The sequence below is a fragment of the Schistocerca serialis genome, chromosome 7 (genome assembly GCF_023864345.2).
Source record: "Schistocerca serialis cubense isolate TAMUIC-IGC-003099 chromosome 7, iqSchSeri2.2, whole genome shotgun sequence".
NCBI classification, from domain to species: domain Eukaryota; kingdom Metazoa; phylum Arthropoda; class Insecta; order Orthoptera; family Acrididae; genus Schistocerca; species Schistocerca serialis.
In genome coordinates, this window is record NC_064644.1 from 161,263,220 (window position 1) to 161,283,777 (window position 20,558).

General features: G+C 43.2%; 1 protein-coding gene across 1 annotated transcript in view; it reads left to right on the forward strand.

Moving 5' to 3' along the window:
- The window catches only part of LOC126412450 (ionotropic receptor 93a), a 200,096-nt gene that overhangs the window by 170,440 nt on the left and 9,098 nt on the right, over window positions 1-20,558 (forward strand). The window contains exon 9 of the mRNA XM_050082056.1: window positions 12,258-12,456. Within this exon, the coding sequence (XP_049938013.1) occupies window positions 12,258-12,456 (199 nt within the window). The remainder of the gene's footprint in view (window positions 1-12,257; window positions 12,457-20,558) is intronic.

The window sequence follows — 20,558 nt, forward strand, 5'->3', positions numbered from 1 at the left end:
GTGTTAACCAGAGCTGAGGAAGCTCGGCAGTTATCTCAAATCCGCATGCTGAAGGCTCAACAAAACGATCGCCGAAGGTATGACGCGAGCCACCGCCCTGTTGTCTACCAGCCTGGTGACATCGTCTGGATCTTCACTCCTGTTCGCAAGGTTGGTTTCTCGGAGAAGCTCCTCAGCCGCTACTTTGGACCATATAAGATTGTAAGACAGTTATCTGATGTTTCTTACGAAGTTGAAGATTTCGACCCCGACACAAGACGACGAAAGATCAGAGATGCGGTCCACGTCCTTCGAATGAAGTCCTACAATGATCCTGCAACCCAGGGTATATTCGAAGCTCCAGCGACAGGCAACAAGAGGAAAGGTGACGAAGAGCGTAGCGGCAATGGAAGTTCTAAGAAGATCACCGCCAGGGCGAGCAGCAGTCATCGGGAGTCGGAGGATGCAGGATCGATGACTCGTTCCAGGACTAGGACGACGTAACACCGAGACGCTGTTCTCTTAAGGAGGGAGCAATGTCGCAGAAGAAGCTGAGTAGCACCGTGGTGTAGTGGTTATGATATTAGGCTGTTACATGGAGGGACCTGGACTGCACAATTTTAATTTCTATATTCGGTTTGAGCACATTCTAGAAGTATTCACAAATGTCAAGACTCATTGTACTGGAATGTTCTGTAACTGCGTATATACTGTATGTGTCCTGGCCGGAGGCAGTTCCCTCCGCGCTCTTGTATGTGCAAGTGCTGAATAAACGTTCGTTAAGTGAAGTTAGTGTTCGTCATTCAGCTAATTACACCTTCTTCTACGTGACAATATAAAGAAGACTAACACAATACTCAATTACATGGTCACAGCTCGATTCTCTTCGAGGTAATAAATAAAACTTTTTGGCTACCCCTGATATTTCATAACAGGATGAAAATAGAGGCTTAAGGTTTAGCTGAAGCAGCAGGCTCGCCACTGTAAAATTGCACCACAGCCTTGCTGACTCCCATAGCCTATGTTGTACTAGATTAGCAAGAATGAGAGTAGCAAAAAATATTTGTTAAAACGAAGGCGGTTCCTATCATATATATCAGATCTGAAAATACTGTTTATAGATGTTAAGCTCCAGTTTATTACGCTGGTAGAAATTTGGGTGTAACAGAGCGGGTAAGGTGAGAGACAGAGACAGGAAGAGGTGATTGGTCACAATGGGGACTCTGCCGTCAACGGCCACTGAAGAGAAGTTGCATTAATGTGTGATCTGAGGTTTTCCCGGCGTACAGAAATCTTGAAAATTTCTCCGGTATTCAGCCGGGTAGCGTCGTCCAAAAGGTGCGATATTTCGGCAAGCCGACTTCTTGCCATCTTCAGGCGTTCTTGGTGTCTGATTGATCTCTGATGCATGCCGAATCCACCCCTCTCCCGCAGCCTTCGTCTGGGCGCTTCCGAGCGGTCCGCTGCCGGTGGTGGGGGAAGGGCGGCGCTGGGTGATGGGGGAAGCGCGGCGCCCCGCGACAGATCATGGGCAGCAGTCCTTCCGCGACTACGGCCGCTTCTTCATATTCTTCTTCTTCAGCGGATTTCCGTGTAGACTGTCGTTGTGTTTTAATCATACTCAAAGCTGGATCCCAGGCTTTGCTTGGCTGGAAACCGCTGTCTTTATTTATTAGTTCGTCACGCAGCCGGATCTCCACTGCGTCTTTGAGGGGACAATCCCAGAAGATGTTCGATTGCTGTAACACCTTTGTGCCATCGTGGTTCATGTCCATGTGAGATGCAGTGCTCTGCCACGGCGGACTTGGTCGGCTGTGCATTGTCTGTATGGCGTGTATGTTCACTACATCTCTCCTGTACCGTCCGGCTGGTCTGGCCTATATACATTTTCCCGCACTGGCAAGGGATGCTGTAACCTCCCGGTTTCCGGAGTCCTAAGTCGTACTTCACTGATCCTAATAATGTTTTCGTTTCGGATGGGGGGCGAAACACGCACTTGACATTATATTTTCTGAGTATTCTGCCGATCTTTGCCGATGTGTTCCCGACATATGGTATGATCGCTGTCGTAACCGGTTTGTGTTCATCCTCGGAAGGCTGCAGTCTCTGCTTCTTCGGTGTTAAGGCGCCTTTTGGACGACGCTACCCGGCTGAATACCCGAGAAATTTTCAAGTTGCATTAACATCACATCAGAAGCCAGTAGAGGTCAGAGTACCATTTCCTGCTTTGAAGTCAGTGATTTTTAATAAATTTTTCTAAGGTCACCTTTTTGTATGTCTGTCTGACTATCCGTCTGTCAGTACAAATTTTGCAATTAACTTCACATGAGCTAGAGACTTGAAATTTTAAATATAGCTCGGAAATGGATCACAGTGCAATATTAACGTGACTTCTTGATGTGTGTTTGGTAGGGGTATGGTGGAGGTTAATAAGATTGGTAGTGCCTGACATCTTCACTGCCCTGTGGCACCGGGTGTCGTGCAGGTGGAATCGGAATGGATTTCACATGGTATGCAAGCAGATGTGCATGGCTCAGCAGAAAGAAGACATAAGAGAGGTCGACAGAGAGAGGGGAGGAGGAGATGTGTGCAATATATGTGACATGTATTTGTAGGTGAAGCTGCAGGTAAAGAGCTGGCATATACACTGATGGAAAAAAAGCGCAACACCAAAAAATAATTAACGTAGAATAATGAAATTTTCGGAACACATTTTGCTAGGTAACATATTTAAGTGATTAACACTGCACGATTACAGTTTAATGTAAGTGCGAGATAAGCCATTGCCAATGTGAAATGCTGATACATTAATAACCGCTGTAACTGTCAAAATGTTAAATGCAAGCATGCGCATTTGCATGAATTGTGTTGCACAGGTGCCAAATGTTAGTTTGTGGGATGGAATTCCATGCCTGTTGCACTTTGTTGGTTAAAACACAGATTATTAACGTTGGTTGTGAATGACACTGGAGTTATCATCCAATGATGTCCCGTATGTGCTCGGCTGGTGATCGAGCAGGCCACGGCAATGTGTCGACATGCCTGTAGAGAGTGTTGTGTTACAACAGTGGTATGTGGGCGAGCATTATCCATTTGGAAAACAACCCCTGGTATGCTGCTCATGAATGGCAGCACAACAGGTCGAATCACCAGACTGACGTACAAATTTGTGATCAGACTGCATGCAATAACTACGAAAGTGATCCTGCTGTCACACGAAATCGCACCCCAGGACATAACTACAGGTGAAGATCAGTCTGTCTAGCACACAGACGGGCTGATTGTAAGTCCTCAACTGGCCTACTTCTAATCAGCACATGGCCATCACTAACACCGAGACAGAAGCAGCTTCATCAGATAACACATCAGACATCCACCCTCCTCCTTAAATGAGAGTTCGCTAGACATCTCCGAAGTCGTTAGCGGCTGTGGTTGGGGTCAGTGGAATGCATACCACAGGGCACCTGCCTCAGAGTTGTCCTTGAAGTGACCGGTTTGTAACAGTTCGTTGTGTCACTACAGTGTCAACTGCTAGGAAGATTGCTTCTGTAGATGCAAACGATGCACCAGAGCTCCACGCCGAAAGCAATGGTCGTTCCTCTGGATATGGCCATATGGCCATATGGAGCCCAGTCTTCTGGCGACTGTACATTCTCGTGACTAATGCTGCCAGCAATCACGTACAGTGGCTACGTTCCTGCCAAGTCTTTCAGCAGTATCGCAGAAGGAACACCAAGCTTCCCCTTGTCCCATTACACGATCTCGTTCTTTCTCGCCTTAGAGTCATTCTTGACTTAACATGAACTCACCACGTCCCAGTCTCAAAGTTAACGTCATTCATGACCAGTACAACCTGTATTTAATGTAATGCAAACCTGATTTGCATCCTCATAGTGGCCCTACTAACGCCACTGTTGTGCGACTGGCGTGAAATTTCAACTTACATAGAAACACGCCTACCAAACTTTGTTTGTGTCGCAAAACTCCTTCTTGGCGTTGCGATTTTTTTTTTTTTTTTTTTTTGCTTCAGTGTATATACGGCAAATCACCTAAAACTTTCACCGAAATTATTGGTAAAAGGGAAGTGTTATCGATGTGCAGTTTTCACAGAATGGATTGGTAGTCGGGAGCCTGAATTGTTAGCCCATTGTAATAATGCTTATAAAGTTATTTTTTTTGCAAAATCATTTTTCTATGTGGAACAATGGCTGTTGACATTGTTGTTTGTTGTTGTCTTCAGTCCTGAGACTGGATTGATGCAGCTCTCCATGCTACTCTACCCTGTACAAGCTTCTTCATCTCCCAGTACTTACTGCAACCTACATCCTTCTGAATCTGCTTAGTGTATTCATCTCTTGGTCTCCCTCTACGATTTTTACCCTCCACGCTGCCCTCCAATGCTAGATTTGTGATCCCTTGAGGCCTCAGAACATGTCCTACCAACCGGTCCCTCCTTCTTGTCAAGTTGTGCCACAAACTCCTCTTCTCCCCAATTCTATTCAATACCTCCTCATTAGTTATGTGATCTACCCATCTAATCTTCAGCATTCTTCTGTAGCACCACATTTCGAAAGCTTCTATTCTCTTTTTGTCCAAACTATTTATCGTCCATGTTTCACTTCCATGCATGGCTACACTCCATACAAATACTTTCAGAAACGACTTCCTGACATTTAAATCTATACTCGATGTTAACAAATTTCTCTTCTTCAGAAACGCTCTCCTTGTCATTGCCAGTCTACATTTTATATCCTCTCTACTTCGACCATCATCAGTTATTTTGCTCCCCAAATAGCAAAACTCCTTTACTACTTTAAGTGTCTCATTTCTTAATCTAATTCCCTCAGCGTCACCCGACTTAATTCGACTACACTCCATTATCCTCGTTTTGCTTTTGTTGATGTTCATCTTATATCCTCCTTTCAAGACACTGTCCATTCCGTTCAACTGCTCTTCCAAGTCCTTTGCTGTCTCTGACAAAATTACAATGTCATCAGCGAACCTCAACGTTTTTATTTCTTCTCCATGGACTTTAATACCTACGCCGAAACTTTCTTTTATTTCCTTTACTGCTTGCTCAATATACAGATTGAATAACATCGGGGATAGGCTACAACCCTGTCTCACTCCCTTCCCAACCACTGCTTCCCTTTCATGCCCCTCAACTCTTATAACTGCCATCTGGTCCTGTACAAATTGTAAATAGCCTTTCGCTCCCTGTATTTTACCCCTGCCACCTTTAGAATTTGAAAGAGAGTATTCCAGTCAACATTGTCAAAAGCTTTCTCTAAGTCTACAAACGCTAGAAATGTATGTTTGCCTTTCCTTAATCTATTTTCTAAGATAAGTCGTAGGGTCAATATTGCTTCACGTGTTCCAACATTTCTGCGGAATCCAAACTGATCCTCGCCGAGGTCGGCTTCTACCAGTTTTTCCATTCGTCTGTAAAGAATTTGCGTTAGTATTTTGCAGCTGTGACTTATTAAACTGATAGTTCGGTAATTTTCACATCTGTCAGCACCTGATTTCTTTGGAATGGGAATTATTATATTCTTCTTGAAGTCTGAGGGTATTTCACCTGTCTCATACATTTTGCTCACCAGATGGTAGAGTTTTGTCAGGACTGGCTCTCCCAAGGCCGTCAGTAGTTCCAATGGAATGTTGTCTACTCCTGGGGCCTTGTTTCGACTCAGGTCTTTCAGTGCTCTGTCAAACTCTTCACGCAGTATCATATCTCCCATTTCATCTTTATCTATATCCTCTTCCATTTCCATAATATTGTCCTCGAGTACATCGCCCTTGTATAGACCCTCTATATACTCCTTCCACCTTTCTGCTTTCCCTTCTTTGTTTAGAACTGGGTTTCCATCTGAGCTCTTGATACTCATAAAAGTGGCTCTCTTTTCTCCAAAGGTCTCTTTAATTTTCCTGTAGGCAGTATCTATCTTACCCCTAGTGAGATAAGCCTCTACATCCTTACATTTGTCCTCTAGCCATCCCTGCTTAGCCATTTTGCACTTCCTGTCGATCTCATTTTTGAGACGTTTGTATTCCTTTTTGCATGCTTCATTTTCCGCATTTTTATATTTCCTCCTTTCATCATTTAAATTCAATATTTCTTCTGTTACCCAAGGATTTCTACGAGCCCTCATCTTTTTACCTACTTGATCCTCTGCTGCCTTCACTACTTCATTCCTCAGAGCTACCCATTCTTCTTCTACTGTATTTCTTTCCCCCATTCCTGTCAATTGTTCCCTTATGCTCTCCCTGAAACTCTGTACAACCTCTGGTTTAGTCAGTTTATCCAGGTCCCATCTCCTTAAATTCCAACCTTTTTGCAGTTTCTTCAGTTTTAATCTACAGTTCATAATCAATAGATTGTGGTCAGAGTCCACATCTGAACCTGGAAATGTCTTACAATTTAAAACCTGGTTCTTAAATCTCTGTCTTACCATTATATAATCTATCTGATACCTTATAGTATCTCCAAGATTCTTCCATGTATACAACCTTCTTTTATGGTTCTTAAACCAAGTGTTAGCTATGCTCTGTGCAAAATTCTACCAGACGGCTTCCTCTTCCATTTCTCTCCCAATCCATATCCAACCACTATGTTTCCTTCTCTCCCATTTCCTACTCTCGAATTCCAGTCACCCATGACTATTAAATTTTCGTCTCCCTTCACTACCTGAATAATTTCTTTTATCCCACCATACATTTCATCAATTTCTTCGTCATCTGCAGAGCTAGTTGGCATATAAACTTGTACTACTGTAGTAGGCATGGGCTTCGTGTCTATCTTGGCCACAATAAGACGTTCACTATGCTTTTTGTTGTAGCTTACCTGCACTCCTATCTTTTTATTCATTATTAAACCTACTCCTGCATTACCCCTATTTGATTTTGTATTTATGACCCTGTATTCACCTGACCAGAAGTCTTGTTCCTCCTGCCATCAAACTTCACTAATTCCCACTATATCTAATTTCAACCTATCCATTTCCCTTTTTAAATTTTCTAACTTACCTGCCCGATTAAGGGATCTGACATTCCACACTCCGATCCGTAGAACGCCAGTTTTCTTTCTCCTGATAACGACGTCCTCCTGAGTAGTCCCCGCCCGGAGATCTGAATGGGGGACTATTTTACCTAAGAGGACGCCATCATCATTTAACCATACAGTAAAGCTGCATGCCCTCGGGAAAAATTACGGCTGTAGTTTCCCCTTGCTTTCAGCCGTTCGCAGTACCAGCACTGCAAGGCCGTTTTGGTTAGTGTTGCAAGGCCAGATCAGTCAGACATCCAGACTGTTTTCCCTGCAACTACTGAAAAGGCTGCTGCCCCTCTTCAGGAACCACACGTTTGTCTGGCCTCTCAACAGATACCCCTCCGTTGTGGTTGCACCTATGGTTCGGCCATCTGTATCGCTGAGGCACGCAAGCCTCCCCACTAACGGCAAGGTCCATGGTTCATGGGGGTAGGCTGTTGACATTAACAAACTAAAAGTGTGGTAAATTAGAATGTCAGTGTTGTTTGTTTTGCAGGATTCTAATAAATGTTCAAATGTGTGTGAAATCTTAAGGGACTTAACTGCTAAGGTCATCAGTCCCTAAGCTGATACACAACTTAACCTAAATTATCCTAAGGACAAACACACACACCCATGCCTGAGGGAGTACCCGAACCTCCGCTGGGACCAGCCCCACAGTCCATGACTGCAGCGCTTGCAGGATTCTAATGGAGTCGTTTACAAGGTGTGATAAAGTTCCTACACAGAAACTTGTACAATACCTGCTGTAGCATACACTAATGCGGAACAAAAGCGCATTCACTGGTTATGTGGTTTCTGACCAGTGATGAGACAATTCACTATTACAGATTGTGTTCAAAATTACCACTGTCAGTGGCAATACATGCTTGCAATCTGGCATGTAACGACTGTTGCACATGTGCTAGCATTTCAGTGGAGATGTCGGAGCAGGCCGCAGTAATACGTCACTGCGTATCATCAGGTGTAGTTGGTATATCTCGTAGACAGAGTTCTGCACCTTCCACCATAGAGAAAAGTCCATAGCTGTCAAATCTGGGGACTGGGCCGGCCAAGGTGCAGGTCCTCTGCCTTCAGTCCAAGAATTTATAACAATTTGGGAAGACATTCTGTAGTACTTCATGCAATATGGGCTGGACAGCCATTATGTTATTACCACAGGTTCCTCCTAGTCTCCAGAGGAATTTCTTCTAGCATCTGTGGAAGATGGTCTGTTAGGAGGCTGTGATAATTGTGCTCGTTTAGTGTTCCATCTATGAGCTGATGGTTCACTATTCCACATTAAATGTTCACACTCCTGGATGCTGACGATGTACCTGTTGAAGACAATGGGGGCTGTCAACAGAACAATGGGTCATATTTTGGCAGTTTACCTAGCCATGATTGGTAAATGCGGTTTCATCACTAAACAAGATACATGACACATCTGGAGTATCTTACCTTAATGCCCATGTACAGAAATTAACACGATTTTCATAATCGTTTCCATGGAACTCTTAATGGAGAGAGATATGATAGGTATGGAACCAATGTCGATGGAGAATATGTAGGAGACTTGCCTGACTTATGCCACTTCCTCATGCGATTGCATGGGAGCAACGTGTATATGAATAGAACCAAGAACAGTAATTTCCCCCTCTTTTGTTGTCACTTGTTTCCTTCAATTACAATATCTAAGTGTTACACTACCATTTTTACGTTATGGTTGAACAGGTTGATAAAAAATTGCGAGGTGGACATCTATTGGGATATTGCCAAGTACACCATAAAATAATGAACTGCATTCTTCCTGCACTCTCCATACACCATGAGCACGTCAGTTTTTCCTGCATTGGTAAATCTTCTGTTCACTCACGACCTACTGCTTGGACTAGCTTGTCACAATGCACTCAAGGAACGCACAAGGCCGGCCGGGGTGGCCGTGCGGTTCTATGCGCTACAGTCTGGAACCGCGTGACCGCTACGGTCGCAGGTTCGAATCCTGCCTCGGGCATGGATGTGTGCGTATGTCCTTAGGTTAGTTAGGTTTAAGTAGTTCTAAGTTCTAGGGGACTGATGACCTTAGAAGTTAATTCCCATAGTGCTCAGAGCCATTTGAACCATTTTTTTGAACGCACAAGCACACTATAAGCAAACATAACAACATCATACCTAGCAACTATGCAGGTCGAATGGCACAAACAAGTGCCAGTGTGGGAACTTTTCAAAATACGATATCTTGCAAATGACTCTCACTAGAAACCTGCAAAAGCATCACTGACATTCTAATGTACCCTACTTTTAGATTGTGAATGCCAATAGGCATTGTTCCGTTTTAAAAAGTGTATGTTCGCACAAAAAAACATTTTCTATGTATTATTACAATCTATTTATTGGCTAACAATACGAGCCTCTGACTACTAATACGTTCTGTGAAAACTACACATCAATAGATATACATTCATAATTTCATAAAAATATTCCAAATCCATTAGAAATTTCACAGGTGCAAGACCGAAACCTAGAAAATAATTATTAAAATGAAAATAATTTTTTATATAACATGTTTTTAAATAGGATTAAGGAGCTTAAAATAATTTCTCCTTGTCCCACACAGATTACTTGTCATGCAAAATTGTGCTTGTGAATTTTTGGTATTTATGACAATACTTGTAAGACTGATAATGGTAAGGAGGAGGGGGGTGCTTACAATAAATAATAGTTATAAAGCGAATTGCATCTCTGAGTGCTGAACTTCTGTGACTAGCTATGAGCAAAGGTAAGTTTGGTTTGTGTACCTCTTTCAAAGAGGTGTTTCTGGAAGGTCAGGCATTGAAATGACAACCGATTTACTAATTTCTGGTCTGTCTGTACACTGTTATAATGTGTAGTGTTTGGTGGTTTATCCTGGAATCACCATGTTGTTTCCGAAGGCTCACTGTCACGGTGGCGGTTTTCTCTGAATCGAGGTATTCACAATATACCCTTGACACAATGAAACCCGGAAAGCTCAAAGCCTGTGTGACCCTTAAGATGGAGTGTCCCATATGCTGGGTACTCGTTTGTGGCCACAATCAAACATACCAATATTGCATATTCTCCTCATCCTACACTTAAGTGTTACATTATAGTCTGTAAACTGAAGAGTGAGCAATGGTTGTTGTGGGGGAAGTGGCCTTTCTTCCAAGAACGCCTGATGACTGAACATTCCCATCACCAAAAATTTTGCATGTGAAAATATTCGTGCCCTTTTAACACAGAACATTTTAAATACTTTTACCCAGACTCTCTTAGCAGTGAAGCCTTCATACTCTGTGTCTCTCATTGCCACCGTATGTATTGTCTCTCTCCCACTGTCTCCGTTTTCTCCCACTGGCATCTTCTCCTGTCTGTCTCTCACTATCACTATCTTCATCCCTTTCTCTCGCTCTTTCTTTCTCACTTACTGTCGGCTATCTTTCACTTCAATCATCATTTTTGCCTCCTCTCCATACACGTCCATGAGGATGATTTGGTCGAAGTTTTGACCCTTAGAATGGGGAACTTTAATAAGTGGCTATAGGTGGTGGAAGAAGGTGGGCAATTTTTTTAGTGCCAAAGATTGCTTGTCTGGAGGGAGGAGGAGGGGGAGAGTGGGTCCAGACCTCCCCCTCCCCCCAAGCCTATGTTTGATTTCCACTCATCTCTCTTTTTCATTTCGACTGTCTCCTCTCTCTTCTGCTCCCACTGCTACTGTCTCCATTCATCTCTCTGTTTCTCTTTCACTGCCCCTGTCTCTCACTGACCATCACTACTCCTCTCTCTTTGGTTCCCACTGCTATAGTCTTTGTCCATATATCTTTCTCTTTCACTGCCACATTCTCTCTCCCACCATCACTGTCTAATCTCTCTTTCTCTCCCATTGGCATTGTATCCTCTCACTTCCACCAACACTGTCTACTATTCTCTTTCAGCACAAAAAAGTGCAGATATTATTGCATGCCAAAATTTTTGGTGATTAAGGCTGAGGAAGGACTGAGGCAGCTGGTTCCACATTTTTCTGTCACATTCTTTTAAACATGTGCATATTCACCTTTTTAGTGCTCGAAAAGGAACATTTTTCAGCTGGTATATTTCTTTTCCCTTTTACGCAGGGGTGCTGCTTATATATAGAACAAATTATTTAGGTCAGGAAAGTCTTGATGGTTTACTTACATATTTTGACACATTTACATATTTTGACACATATAAACAAGTAATAAGTATGTATAAGGTTAACACAAAATCATCTCCCGTTGACACGACTTCACTTTACACTACTGAGGCGTAAATAAAAATGCTGAACGTTTGTAGACTACAACTACTGTATAACAAAAAATGTGGTGTTTGATATGTAATTACAAAGAATTTTGTATAACAAAATAATTTGTTGCATGGTGCTTGACATGTCAGGTGGCACCACTGAATACTTTCCAGGTCAAGACAGCCTGTATAAACAGGAAGTGCCCATTACACAGATACAGCGCACCTTAAAATTTTATTGCTGAAGAAATTGCGACTTAAAGTCTTGTTTGGTGACCTCAAAACCCTTGCGATGTCTCCTGGAAACCTTATCACGTGTTCTCGGCATCACTTAAAACAACATTTACTCGTCAGACTGGATAAGAACGGTAACTGTGAAGCTCAGGATCTCAGTAACGGATAATAATATAAAAAACTTTTCGAAGCTCCTCGGAAAATAATTTTACGAATAAATGATAAAAATTTCTATGATTTGCTCTGAAGACAAATTACAGAAGTGGTCATCCCCACAATTGGTACTTTTGCTGCCTAAAAATCTTGGTTTTACAGGGTTCTCCTGGGAACTGTGCATGAGAAAATGGTTCTTTTATAAGCCGTCTAAGACCCACCCTAGACCACTCCTAAAACAAAAGAACCAACTGATTTTCTCAGTTTGTCAGCGCTGGGGGAGGTGTGTAATGTTTAAATTTTGACCCTGTGCTATAGGATAAACAATATGTCCGTTTTTCCGATGGGTATATAAACATCCACTAGACCAAGGGCTATCCAAAACTGACTATGGCGGCCAGTAGAAAGTCTGTCGACATCTTATTCGCGTGACACACTCCGTTCACTGTGCTTTCTGTAACTGAAAAGCTCTTGAGACTGTAAAAATAAAAATTTTACTACAGCGGTGTTACAGCACAGTGAGATACCTCATTTGTTGCGATTTTTGGTGTTACATTATCAACAGACTTTCGGTGTTTACCAGGTTGAAGGCACTGGTGGAAACTGGGATAGTCAGGCACTTGCTGCGCAAGGACTTGCCACAGATCGAGATCTGTCCACTGGACCTGGGCAGTAAGGAGCGACAGCTGCGGAACTCTGATCTGTACATGACGTACATGATCGTCGTGACCGGCTTCTGCGCCGCTACCGTCGCCTTCTTCGGAGAAATTCTTACACGTCAGGTATGTATAACATATGAGTAAGGCACAGGCAGCCCTGTGTTGTGTAAAAGGAGGCACATTATTCTTATTATTATTATTATTATTATTACATGTCTTTGTTGAGAACTTACCACCCACTAAAACGCTTATCTGTAAATATATGTTGGCTACCTTAGAGTGTCAGTGTATCCAGAAAGATAACCTTAACAAATGAAGACTTTCAGGATCCACAAATTTCGTGCAGCCAGCCAAATATGAAAAATAAGAATCTTCCTTAAATGCATAAAAAAGGCGCAAACGGCTCTAAGCAATATGGGACTTAACATCTGAGGTCATCAGTCCCCTAGACTTAGAACTAAAATTGTTCAAATGGCTCTGAGCACTATGGGACTTAACATCTTAGGTCATCAGTCCCCTAGAACTTAGAATTACTTAAACCTAACTAACCTAAGGACACCACACACATCCATGCCCGAGGCAGGATTCGAACCTGCGACTGTAGCTGTCGCGCGGTTCCAGACTGTAGCGCCTTGAACCGCTCGGCCACCCCGGCCGGCTGACTTAGAACTACTTAAACCTAACTGACCTGAGGACATCACATACATCCATGCCCGAGGCTTAAATGCATCCCTCATAGCCTACCTTGTTAAAAAAAAATCTGCAGATATGCAAACGACTTTGGACTTGAATTTAAGGAGGGTAAAGAATGAAAAAAGTCTTTCCTTCCATTTCAATGCTGTTTATTTAGCCAATACCATGTTTTAACTGATATGGAACTTCTCCAGTTTCATGGAGAACCAACAATACCTGTATATAGGCTATTATTAGTATGGGTTCACAACATCCAAAGGAATTCTACAGCTACAGCCAGCCGTTCACTAGGAGGAACCTCCTCTGTCTGCATGTAGTGTAATCACAAGGTCAAAAGTGACATCATTTTTCAAAGTGTTTGCACATTATGTATCCGAGGCGGGACAAGCGAACCAGCACAGTATTTACCTTAGCCGATGTGGAAAACTGTCTAAAAACAACATCCCAATTTCCTGGCACAACTGGTCCCTGTCGTTAATTTGTGGGTGCATTTGATAAGGGACTGAGTGCCTCCCTGTGTTCCAGAAGAGGGCACTTAAATGTGCTTGACTATCTAGGCAGGTTGAGTAAGAGAATAAAATGAATAAATAAATAAATAAATTGACTGTGAAATGAAAACCAAAACAAATAATGAAAACAAAGGCAGCCAGTTCGAAAGTGCACAGTTATAAAAGCCAGATTTTCTTCTAGGCACCACCCAGTAATGTCTAACTATGTCTTTTGCAGTGTAGTATACTTGGGTCCTCAGTGACATGTTGCACATAAGTTAGTCACTGCGGTGCTGTACCAAGTCTGTCCATCATTTGATGTCAATTTTTCTAAGGTCACTCAAAATGTGAGGAGGGTTTCTACAATGATGTACTTCAGGTTTTCAACTGGTTCCAAGAAAGTCAGCAGATACATCAAGCCTTTCCATTTGGTTCATTCATTACCCCTTGAGCAAGGTTTTCCCAAGGTGGGTGCAGTGCATTTATGCATTATTGTCTTGATAGAGGGGCCTATCACCAAAATGCTGACTGCAGGGCTGGTCTGTAGACTGGAGGGTCCTGTCCCTGTTTTTCACAGCCCTCTGATTATTCTCTATAGCAATCAGAAACATCCAGTGTTTGAATATGATACCAGTCAAAAACGTGTCTGAACATAAGCCACTGTGTGCCCTAGACACCCCTTTTCTGTAACAATCGACTGGAATGAGACAAATCGTGCACTCTTTTGTGAAATGAACCCAGTGGCACTGATCCATGTTCCACTCAAGGAGTTCCCATTCAACACCTTCTTCATGCACCACAGTTCTTGGGGGTGGGGGCTGATGTGCATAATCAACAGCTAGTAGCCAACGGGATTGTGTAGGGGGAAAGTTGCACACTGCTGGGCAACACAGTCCTCCCAGTTACCTCCAAGAAGGCAGTGCACAGTTCTACAGCATTCCTCTCAGTGCACCTATGGGACATAATTTATACGTAGGTGATTCTGACTGTGAATGGCCACTAGGAAACAGATCTGCAATGTCTTGGATCTCACAATATGGTTGAATGGTCGAATGATGTTTTTGTAATGCACACCAATTTGGTGGGCAACTTCCCATGATGATAACCTGTCGGTCTACGAGGGTGTCAAATGAAAACCTTAAATTTGTAATAACAAATTGAAATTTCGCGCTGTTATCCTCTAAGCTGGTAAGTGTGCTATAAACAGCGTGCAGAATGGCCCATAGGTGGCAGCATAGTGCAGATCCACACATACTGTCACAGTATCAGTATAAAGATGGCCGCCCCACAAGCGACTTCCACCAGGGAAGAACAGCGTTTTGTTATACGGTTTTTTCGCAGCGAAGGTGTGAAACCTATTGAAATTCATTGACGAATGAAGGTTCAGTACGGTGATGCATGCTTGTCACAGCAACAAGTCTATGAATGGAGTAGAAGTTCGCAAATGATGTGACTTCAGTGGAAGATACTCGTCGTCCAGGTCAGGCACAATGAGTTGTGACTCCACAGAACATTGCAGCAGTTGAAGCCATAGTGAAGGAAAACTGCCGAGTGACACTGAATGACATTGCAGCATGTTTACAGATTAGTCATGGGTCAGCACACCACATTATGCATGATGTGCTCCAGTTTCACAAAGTGTCTGCAAGATGGGTGCCATGGCAGCTGACTCCTGAAATGAGAGAATGATGTGTGGATGCTTGTGAAGAACTTCTTTGGTGCTTTGAAAGAGAAGGTGGTGGCTTCCTTGTAAGAATCGTTACTAGCGATGAAACCTGGGTTCACTTCCACCAACCAGAAATGAAGAGAGCGAGCAAGGAATGGTGCCATTCCTCATCACCAAAACCAAAGAAGTTTGAAACAGAATCATCAGCAGGGAAGGTTATGCTGAACCACTTTTGGAATGAAAAAGGCGTCATTCTGGAGCATTACATGCCTAGAGGGACCACTGTCACCAGTGCATCATACACTGATCTCCTAAAAAATCATCTGCGACCTGCAATCAAATCAAAGCGACGTGGATTGCTGTCAGCAGGTGTCCTTTTGCAACATGACAATTCAAGGCCCCACAGTGCCTGTATAACAGTAGCAACAATCACAGACCTGCATTTTGAGTGTCTTCCTCATCCACCATACTCACCAGACCTTGCCCCAAGTGGTTTCCATATGTCTGGACCACTCAAAGACGCAATGGGAGGAAAGAAGTTCTGTTCTGATGAAGAAGTATGCCACATGGTGCATGAGTGGTTGCATGGACTACCAAAAGAATTTTTTTCTAAAGGAATGTATGCACTTTGTAAGCACTGGAGGACTTGCATTGAGTGTGGGGGGGATTATGTTGAAAAGTGATACAGCTTTGTACCACTTCTGTGCTATAAATAATATTTAAAAAGACATTTAAGGTTTTCATTTGACTCGCCCTCGTATAAAGTGACAACCTGTGAAAAGTTTAAGCTTGAAATGCCTTTTTGGGGCATACTGACTAACAGTACAGTTTACACAAGCAGCATTGCTCCATTTGTGGTGGAGGCAGTGTGCTCTACAGAAATGTGCAGAGGAAGCAGGTTTATTTTTATATTCATCACACAGGTAACAAAGATGAAGGTACTGACAGACAGTAGTCACGGGTCTCATCAGTATATTGTCAGTATATTCAGGTAAGATTATTAAGCCTCTGTGCATGTTGTAATTGGTCTGATCTTATCCACACATTCTCTATGGGGGCAATATTTAGGAGGTTATAGTATATTCTTAGAATCATCATCTAAAGCTGGTTTTGGAAACTTTGTTAGTAGACTTCTATTTTAAAGAGTCCACCAGCTCAGTTCTTTCAACATCTCAGAACAAACAAACCTGTGACTATTCCTGCTGTCCTTCTCTCTATATGTTCAATATCCCCTGCCAGACATATTCAGTATGAGCCCCACACACTTGACCAATATTCTAGGATGAGTTACAAGAGTGATCTTTAAGAAATCTACTCTGTAGACTGATTGCATTTCCCTAGTATGCTACCACTAAACCAAAGGCTGCTACCTGCTATACCCGTGACTGAGTCCATGCAATTGTTTCACTTCACGTTTCTACTAAGTGTTACACCCAAGTATTTATACAAGTTTATAGATTCCAACTGTGACTCACTAATACATTCATATGATACTATGATTTTTGTTTTGTAAAGTGCACAATTTTACATTTTTGAACATTTAAAGCAAGCTGCTAATCATTGCACCACTTTGAAATCTTATTGAGGTCTGACTGAATATTTGCACAGCTTTGTTCAGATTGTATTTTGTTATAGATAACTGCCTCATCTGCAAGAAATCTGAGGTTCCTATTAACATTGTCCACAAGATCATTAATACACAACAAGAACAGCAAGGCATCCAACACGTTTCCCTGGGATACATCAAAGTTATCTCTACATCTATCGATGACTCTCCATCCAAAATAACACAAGGCATCTTCCCTCCCAAGAAATCCTCAGTCCAGCCAGATATTTCGTCTGATCCCTGATATGATCATACTTTTGATAATAAGCATAGCCATGGTACTGAGTCAAATGCTTTTCGGAAATTGAAAAATACTGCATCTGCCTGACTGCCTTTATTGATGGCTTTCAGGATGTCATGCAAAAAAAGTGAGAAGAGTTGGCTTCCACATGATCAATGTTTTTAAAATCTATGCTGGATGGCATGGAGGAGATCATTCTGTTTGAAATACGTCATTATGTGTGCGTTCAGAATATGTTCCAAGATTCTAGAACGAATGGATGTCAGTGATATTGGATGAAAGTTTTGTGGATCACTTTTGCTACCTCTCTTGTAGACAGGTGTGATGTGTCATTTCTTCCAACTATAAGCCACAGTTTTTTGTTACAGGGATCTACAAAAGATTGTAGTTAACAGAAGGGCTAACTCAGATGTAAATATGATATAGAATCTGATAGTGATTCCATTGCGCCCTGGGGCTTTGCTCAGTTTCAACAATTTCAGCTGTTTTTCTATGTCACTGACGCTAAAATCCCTTTCATTTACCTATTCAGTGATACAATAATTAAATTGGGGCACTACTCCTGGATTTTCCTTTGTAAAGGAACATCTTAAAACAGGGTTAAGCATTTCTGCTTTCCTACTCTCAACTTCATTTCAGTCTCTTTTATGAGTGATTGAACACTAACTTTGGTGCCACTAACAGCCTTTATGCATGACCAGAATTTCTTTGGGTTTTGTGAAAAATAATTTGACATTATTCTGCTACAGCAGTCATTGAAGGCTTCACGCATCACTTTCTTGCCTGTCAAAAGCATTTCACTTAGCATCTCTCTTTCTGTTTCCCTGTGCTTTGTTTTACATCAATTATGCAGTAGTCTCTGCTTCTTTAGAAGTTTCTTTATAATGACTGTACATCTTGGAGGATCTCTCCCATTATGAACTGTCGTACAAGGTACAAATCTATCCAGTTCATGGCAAACTATTCTTTTAAACTTGAACCATAGTTCCTCTACATGCTGCTGTTCTGAGCTAAAAGTTTCAAATTCCTCAATGAGATATGGCACTGTCATTTCTCTGTCTATCTTGCTGCACATATAAATCTTTCTGCTTGTTTTAATTGTCCTTTATGTTTTGGCACTCACTGTTGCTACAACTGCCTCATGGTCACTGATTCCAGTTTCAATGTGGACTTCCTCAAAGAGTCAGGTCTTTTTTTTTTGCTGTTAGATCTAAAATACACTCCTAGAAATGGAAAAAAGAACACATTGACACCGGTGTGTCAGACCCACCATACTTGCTCCGGACACTGCAATGATCACATGCACGGCACAGCGGACACACCAGGAACCGCGGTGTTGGCCGTCGAATGGCGCTAGCTGCGCAGCATTTGTGCACCGCCGCTGTCAGTGTCAGCCAGTTTGCCGTGGCATACGGAGCTCCATCGCAGTCTTTAACACTGGTAGCATGCTGCGACAGCGTGGACGTGAACCATATGTGCAGTTGACGGACTTTGAGCGAGGGCGTATAGTGGGCATGCGGGAGGCCGGGTGGACGTACCGCCGATTGCTCAACACGTGGGGCGTGAGGTCTCCACAGTACATCGATGTTGTCGCCAGCGGTCGGCGGAAGGTGCGCGTGCCCGTCGACCTGGGACCGGACCGCAGCGACACACGGATGCACGCCAAGACCGTAGGATCCTACGCAGTGCCGTAGGGGACCGCACCGCCACTTCCCAGCAAATTAGGGACACTGTTGCTCCTGGGGTATCGGCGAGGACCATTCGCAACCGTCTCCATGAAGCTGGGCTACGGTCCCGCACACCGTTAGGCTGTCTTCCGCTCACGCCCCAACATCATGCAGCCCGCCTTCAGTGGTGTCGCGACAGGCGTGAATGGAGGGACGAATGGAGACGTGTCATCTTGAGCGATGAGAGTCGCTTCTGCCTTGGTGCCAATGATGGTCGTATGCGTGTTTGGCGCCGTGCAGGTGAGCGCCACAATCAGGACTGCATACGACCGAGGCACACAGGGCCAACACCCGGCATCATGGTGTGGGGAGCGATCTCCTACACTGGCCGTACACCACTGGTGATCGTCGAGGGGACACTGAATAGTGCATGGTACATCCAAACCGTCATCGAACCCATCGTTCTACCATTCCTAGACCGGCAAGGGAACTTGCTGTTCCAACAGGACAATGCACGTCCGCATGTATCCCGTGCCACCCAACGTGCTCTAGAAGGTGTAAGTCAACTACCCTGGCCAGCAAGATCTCCGGATCTGTCCCCCATTGAGCATGTTTGGGACTGGATGAAGCATCGTCTCACGCGGTCTGCACGTCCAGCATGAAAGCTGGTCCAACTGAGGCGCCAGGTGGAAATGGCATGGCAAGCCGTTCCACAGGACTACATCCAGCATCTCTACGATCGTCTCCATGGGAGAATAGCAGCCTGCATTGCTGCGAAAGGTGGATATACACTGTACTAGTGCCGACATTGTGCATGCTCTGTTGCCTGTGTCTATGTGCCTGTGGTTCTGTCAGTGTGATCATGTGATGTATCTGACCCCAGGAATGTGTCAATAAAGTTTCCCCTTCCTGGGACAATGAATTCACGGTGTTCTTATTTCAATTTCCAGGAGTGTATTTCCATTATGGGTGGGGTCCTGAACAACCTGATACAGGAAGTTTTCAGATTGGCAGTTAGTACCATTTCACAGGATGTCTTGTCATGTCCACCCCTAACAAAATTAAAATTATCCCAGTTGATTATTGGATGATTAAAATCTCTTCAAATGATTACAGTAACATTAGGGAACTAGTGTACAAGTGAACTGAAGCTTTTTATAAAGTTTTCAGTTACATCAGATGGAGTCCTTGGTGGTTGATAGAAGGACCCCATTATAATATTTTGCCCACCCTTTGTACTAAGTCCTTCACAAACAATCTCACATGCAGCTTCAACTTCTAAGTCAGCAGATTTGAATTTCTTGTCCACTGCAACAAATACACCAACTTTATTTTCCATTTTTCTGTCCTTTCGGTATATGCTTAAATTTCCCCCAATGACCTCATTGCTATCAGCTTCATGTTTAAACCCACTCTCAGTGCCTAATATTATGTGAACTTTGGAAATTTTAGGAATACTTTGAACTGTGGCACTTTGTTGTGAATGCTTCTACAGTTAACCACTAGGAGTTTGATACTCTAATTTGCAGGAGACATTTCTTTGGATCTTACTCTGATGCTTCTGGATTTCCCACAGCTATCATTATCTGGATATGATGGTGAATCACCTAATCTGAAAACTCCTTGTGTGCACCCCACACACAGTTAGCTACTTGGGTAACTGCCTCTGATATGTAGTGCACACCTGAGGTGCTATTTAAGGGAACCATGCAATTCTCAACCCTATTGTGCAAGTCTAGGAAGTCACGGCCTAGCTTATCACAGAACCCTCAGAGTCCCTGATTCAGGCCTTCCACTTGACTAAGAGCTAGGGGGCTACGATCTGTTCTGGGAACAGTGATGGAGATTGTGAGCTTCATTGAAA